Source organism: Eucalyptus grandis, chromosome 5, assembly GCF_016545825.1.
Source record: "Eucalyptus grandis isolate ANBG69807.140 chromosome 5, ASM1654582v1, whole genome shotgun sequence".
NCBI classification, from domain to species: Eukaryota; Viridiplantae; Streptophyta; class Magnoliopsida; order Myrtales; family Myrtaceae; genus Eucalyptus; species Eucalyptus grandis.
Window position 1 is genome coordinate 46,469,022 of NC_052616.1, and position 6,702 is coordinate 46,475,723.

Below are 6,702 nucleotides of genomic sequence, written 5' to 3' on the forward strand. Positions count from 1 at the left end.
AAATTTCAAGCCCAATCTATTTATATTTCAGCATAATAAAATTGAGTCCAAGTGCAGCTTTTGAATACTTCGATTTTCTTTTCCAATTAAGTTCAAGCAAGAAATTCAATTCTCAATCCAGCTAAGCTCGAGTGAAGTTTCGTGCTATCAAACATGTGAGTCGAGCTTGACAGTGCATCAGCTCGTCTCAATGTGATTATCCTTCTATCTCGAGGACTAAGCCTAGGACGCTAGCGCTTAGACTTGATACCTCAAAGGTGGATTTGCGCGTCCTTGCGCGTTCTTTGACGCGTCCTTTTTGCGCGTCCTTGGGCGCGGGCCGGACCCGAGACCTCACAGCCAGATTTATAAACCCGAGTAGAAGCTTTCGTTTTCTGAGTCCTTGGCCGATTCTTCGTCTTTCCAGATTCGTTTGTCGATCACGTCGATCTCGCCCTCCACACCCTCTCCGCCGCGCATAAGCAGCATATTCATCTGAAATCGAAAGCTGAAAACGTCTTCACGAGCCAAATTACCCTGAGTCCGGTCCAATATTTTCCTGAGAATGGAACAGGCTGAGAGCGCTTGTTCTTTTGAAGCGAGAGAGAGCGAGAGCCAGAGCAAGAGGAAGAGATCGTCGACTTCGCTGCCGATCGGGGAAGGGCAACGCCGGGTCAGAGGCCGCCCAGCCTCTCCGAGAGCAAAGCCCACTCTGGTTCAGCCTTCAGCCCTTGGTTTTCGTAGCAAGACTCTCTGTTCCGATGCTTCGCATTCTAGGGAAGCACATGTACCATCAGCTAATCTAATGGCTGCTTCTTCGAATATGAAAAGGAATTATTACCATGTGTTCCTCAGTTTCAGAGGACCAGATGTCCGCCACGGCTTCCTCAGTCATCTCTACGCCGCTCTGGACCAGAGAGGAATACACACTTTTGTGGATCGCGAGGAGCTCAGGAAAGGAGAGCAAATATCGCCGGCGCTCATGAGAGCGATCGAGGAATCGCGCATCGCGATCATTGTCTTCTCTGAGAACTACGCCTCCTCACCGTGGTGTTTGGAAGAGCTCTTGAAAATCATGGAGTGCAAGGAGCAAAACGACCTGATGGTGGTGTTCCCAGTGTTTTACAAAGTGGAACCGAGAGAAGTGAGAGGGGGCAGAGAGAGTTATAAGAGAGCTATGGATAACCATGAGTCCAAGTTCGGGAAGGATTCAGAGAAAGTGAAGAGATGGAAGAAGGCTCTCTCTGAAGCCGGTAGCTTGTCTGGGTGGGAGTTGAATGACAGGTATGCACAAATGTGACGTGGTGTTATGTGATTGTTAGCTTGTGATTGTCTGTTAGATATCAAATCATATGTATAGCTTCGAGTTGCCCAAACGATACATCAAGTTCTTTGAATTCGCAGTAGACACAAAAGTCGAAAGACCAAAATTTGAAGCTAGCAGAAATTTCTGTCTTAGATAAGTAGTGTGGTTCCAAGGACCCGAGTAATTAGTGTCTTCAGGCGCACATTCTTTGTAATTTTCCTTCCGCAGACGTTGGCGCAGGTGTGTGTTATTTCTTTTCATTTTATTTTTTGTTAATCTTCTTATGAAATTTTCCTTATGACATTAGACGTTGAATTCCTGCCATGGCTTGAAATGGTAAAACATGTTTCTATTTCTTTTGAGTGCTCATCAGTGATGACGAAGCGGAGCTCATACAATCCATCATCAATGAATTATCAAGTCGTCTCAGACCAAGATCCTTATATGTCGCTAAGTATCCAGTCGGTATAGAATCCCAAGTTCAAAATCTGATAAGTTTGTCAGAGCAAGCTGGCAGTGATGTTTTGATGATAGGTCTATGGGGACCTGGCGGCATTGGAAAGACAACGATTGCTAAGGCACTATATAATGCTATTGAGAACCAATTTCAGGGTTGTAGTTTTTTGGAGCGAGTTAGAGAAAAATCGAACCAAAGCAGTGGTCTTGTTGCTTTGCAAGAACAACTTCTATCTGAGATCTTTTCTTGTCCAGAATTTACGGTCTACACTGTTGACAGAGGAATTAGTTTGATACAGGAAAGACTATGTCGCAAGAAGGTTCTCCTAGTTCTCGATGATATTGATGATATGGATCAACTAAATGCCTTAGCTGGAAAAGGCGATTGGTTTGGCAAAGGGAGTAGAATCATTGTTACATCAAGAGATAGACATTTATTAACTTCTTATGACAAAAATTATGTGCATGAAGTCAAAATTTTGGAAGACAATGAAGCACAAGACCTTTTTGGTCAGCATGCCTTTACAAACAGCAATAAAGTAGAAATAAGAAGGGATCTCATCGATGGAGCACTGCATTATGCCGGTGGCCTTCCATTAGCTCTGGAAGTGTTGGGCTCATTCCTACGTGGAAGAAAGGAACCTGAATGGAAAAGTACGTTGCATAAACTCTCTAAAATTCCTGAATCAAAAATCAATCGAGTTCTCAGGATAAGCTTCGATGGATTGGATGAGAATGACAGGGAGATTTTCCTTGATATTGCTTGTTTCTTTAAGGGGAAAAGTATAAAGGACATCAAGGAAGTTCTTGACAGCTGTGATTTCGACACAACCATAGGAATGGAAATTCTCATCGAGAGGTCCTTGATAAAAAATGAGCTGGGTTACCTGCAAATGCATGATTTGATTCAGTCGATGGGTCAGGATATTGTTAAACAAGAATGTCGCGATGATCCTGGGAAGCGCAGCAGATTATGGCTTTTGGAAGATGTTGAGGACATGTTTTATCATAATACGGTAAAAGTTGTTTATGTCAGTTTTGCTACATTTTGGTTTACATTACTCTAATTTGAACGGTCTAACGTAAATCTTTACTGAAAATTTTGTCTGACAACTGAATTTGCTCTGTTATGGATAGGGGACGGATGCAGTAAAGGCCATAGTATTGGACTTGCGCCCACCGGAAGTAATAATCATCAGTCCTGATGCTTTCACAAATATGAAAAAGTTGAGAATACTCATTTTTCTTGGAGTTCTGATCTCTTCACAAGCTCAAGTACGTCTCCCTAACGAGCTAAGATGGCTTGAATGGCCCAATGCCCTGAATCTAGAATTTGGCTCTGGTTTGAATAAACTCGTGAGACTCGATGTCCCGAAAAGTCATATCAGACAATTTGGGGGCAACTTTCAGGTAAAGCCCTTGTGATGATCAGTTTTTCCTTTTTATAGCTATAAAAAATACTTGCAGAGCTTAATGACTGCACTAGTATGTTTTTGCAGAAGTTCAGAAAGCTGAAGTCCATCAATTTCAGTGAATGCAAGTCCCTAGTTAGTATTTGCGACCTGTCATTGGCTCCAAATATGGAGAAATTGATTCTTAATGGGTCTGAGAACTTGGTGGAGGTTCACCCATCCGTTGGAAATCTTGTCAAGCTAGAAGTTTTGTCGCTAGAGTCGTGCTCTAATCTTAGTAATTTTCCCGACACACTGAGGACTAAATCTCTTCAAACCCTTGATCTATCTGGTTGTTCTAAATTTGAGAAGTTCCCAGATATAGACGGAAAGATGGAACATCTGAAAAGACTTGATCTACGTGGGACAGCTATTAAAGAACTCCCTGCGTCAATTGAAAATCTTGTCTCTGTGGAGTCAATGAATTTAGCATCTTCAAACCTCGTGAGATTCGGGAGACTCGATGTCCCAAAAAGTCATATCAGCCAATTAAGAGGCAACTCTCCGGTAAGCCCTTGTGATGATTAGCTTTTCCTTTTTATAGCTATAAAAAAACATTCGCAGAGCTTAATGACCGCACTAGTATGTTTTTGCAGAATTTTAGACAGCTGAAGTCCATCAATTTCAGTAAATGCCAGTCCCTGGTTAGTATTCACGACCTGTCATGCGCTCCAAATGTGGAGAAATTAATTCTTAATGGGTGTGAGAGGTTGAAGAAGGTTCACCCATCTGTTGGAGATCTTGTCAAGTTGGAAGTTTTGTCGCTCGGAGGGTGCTTTAATCTTAGAAATTTTCCTAACACGCTGAAGACTAAATCTCTCCAAACCCTTGAGCTCTTTGGTTGCTCTAAACTTGAGAAGTTCCCAGATATAGACGGAAAGATGGAACATTTGGAAGTACTTCCTCTATATAATACGGCTATTAAAGAACTCCCTGCATCAATTGAAAATCTTGTCTCTGTGAGGCAGATAGATTTATCATTTTGCGAAAACCTCATGAGGCTTCCGTCGCACATTTATAAGTTGAAAAATCTTGAGTCTTTCTGTCTTCGTGGCTGCTCGAATTTAATCACGTTTCCAAAATACATGGAGGATTCAACTGATCCTGATGGCCATGTGGGATTCCGAAAACTAAACCATCTACTACTTGTGGGGTGCAATCTATCGGAAGTAGAGTTCCTTGAGAGTTTTTCCAGTTTTCCTGCATTGGGGTGCCTAGACCTTCAATATAACAAGTTTGCTCATATGCCGACATGCATCAACAAGTACTATTGTTTGCACACATTGAATGTTAGGGGATGCAAGCTACTACAAGAGATTCCTCAACTTCCACCAAATATCAATCATCTATCAGCAGGTTATTGCAAATCTCTGCAAAAACTCCCAGATACAGGGGGTCTCTCCTGCCGCAATCTTCGGGTTGACTTGACTTCATGTTGTGAATTATTCCGCAATGGGGTCAATATGGATGATGTGGCTAATATGTCATTACTCGAGGTCTCTCTCTCTCTCTCTGTCTCTCTCTCTCTCTCTCTAATCAAATGCTTGACATGCGTCTATCCGTGATGACAGAAACTGCCAAAGATGAAAGATGCCATCGACATTGTCCTAATTGGAAGAGAGATGCCTAAATGGATTTTCCCCTGTGAAGAGGATTCCATATCTTTCATGGTTCCTCAGGACTTGTATAACCACTTCAAAGGACTAGCATTCTGTGTTGTTCTCAGCCCGGAGGAAGGAAAAGTGGTCAATAGTTCATGTAATTACACAATACTAGTTAATGGCCAATTTGAAAGAGATGGCACGAGATATGTTTCTGGGATGGAATCTGACCATGTGTGGCTTAGTTATAAGTTACTGAAGTTAGAGCAGCGCCTACAAAATGCTTGGAGCCATTTCGAAGTTCGCCTCAGAGCAGAAAAGGGAAGCATAAAGAAGTGTGGATTCCGTCTAATATGCGAGCAAAAGGAGGATGATCTGAGGGTGGCCACCATCAGCTGATAGAAACAAAGTGCAGTTTTTTGGGGAAGACTTAGAAGAAGATAATTCAATAGACACCGAGGAAGAAGATGCTCCAATTGAAACGGATGTAGAGGAAAGCGAAGACTCAGAAGAAGATAATTCAATAGACACCGAGGAAGAAGATACTCCAATTGAAACGGATGTAGAGGAAAGCTCATCACCTTTAACAAAGAAGATGAGACGGTCTTAATTATGATGAGACTATGGGTTCCAATGTCTTTGCTTTTCCCTTTTCCGGGCCTCCACTAGAGATTTGCAAGTGTCTGCTCCTTCAATTAGAATTCAAGATCATTATAAAACAGAGGTTTCGCACCATTCTACTAACATAATTGAGGATCATTTTGTTGTCTTTTTTTTGGCCTCTGTTTCTTTATGATTTGTGATGCAGAGCACATTAACCCAAAAATTAAGAGGATGCTTGTTGAATGCCCATGGTCTTTCAAGTTGCTCCATGTAATTTATCACATCGGCCTCTATCATTTCTCTTAATCCAATTAATGATGCCTACACTTCATACTTTAAAATTCTGAGAGAGTGAGTTGTGTTCAATCCAGTATAATCAATACCTTTAGGAAAGTGTTGTTTGAATTGTCTCAAAGATCAAAAGGTCTATACAAGGAAAATTAATTGATTCCTCTTTATTACTCGGCAGATTGCATTGGATAGATACAAAGGGTGAGCTTTAGCTTTGAGACTTTGCATTTAGGCAAAGGACATTGATTTGAAGAATGCTTATGATAAGCAAATAGCACCTTAGTAAACGCCTTGTAAATTATTTATTGCAAAGTATTTCATAAAATAAGAGAAAAAATGTGCCAAAAGGAGAATGGAGAAACTTGTGATTGTACATAAAAACCCAAGCCTAGGGCGCAACAATAGCACCAGTACCCTATGTAGCACGGACACTCTCCAGAAGCCTTCGTGTCGTGTCCGACACTCCGACACGTGTCCGACACGCTCCGACACGTCCCGACACGCTCCGACACGCGGTCAACGAGTGTCGAAAAATCCGACACGTGGTCAACTCTTTCCGACACGCTCCGACACGCGAGTCCAGAATTCCGACACGCGATTCCGACACGCACGGGGTCAATTTTAAAAATTTCTAATACTTGAGGGGTCAAAATATAAATATACACAAAAGAAGTAATAAAAGAAGTAATAAAATTACTATAAATATACACACACGGGGTCAATTTTTTTTTTTCATTTTTATTTTTTTAGAATTGTTTTATTTTTTTTAAAAGTCTTTTACTCTGAAAGAAGTAATAAAAAATGCTATATATGATAAATAAATAAATTTAAAAATATCATTTCAGCATTTTTCTTTAAACAATATTTTTTCCCTCTAAGTTTTGTGTATTATTGTAACAAATTAAAATAATGAATGATATTATTTAATATTTTTTGTGTAAATTAATTCTAGGCTATTTTTATTATTATTTATTTATGTATTTATATATAAAAATATATTTAATATATAACGTGT

The 6,702-nt window shown here is 40.6% G+C and overlaps 1 protein-coding gene across 1 annotated transcript; it reads left to right on the forward strand.

Annotated features, from left to right (window-relative positions):
- The first annotated feature begins 347 nt into the window (after window positions 1-347).
- LOC104447085 (disease resistance protein RPV1) lies at window positions 348-5,528 on the forward strand. Its single transcript, XM_039313048.1, has 6 exons — window positions 348-1,263; window positions 1,659-2,757; window positions 2,879-3,151; window positions 3,241-3,699; window positions 3,789-4,688; window positions 4,764-5,528. Exons 1-6 carry the CDS (start codon window positions 545-547, stop codon window positions 5,190-5,192), a joined length of 3,879 nt encoding a protein of 1,292 aa, XP_039168982.1. The 5' UTR covers window positions 348-544; the 3' UTR covers window positions 5,193-5,528.
- The last annotated feature ends 1,174 nt before the right edge of the window (window positions 5,529-6,702 follow it).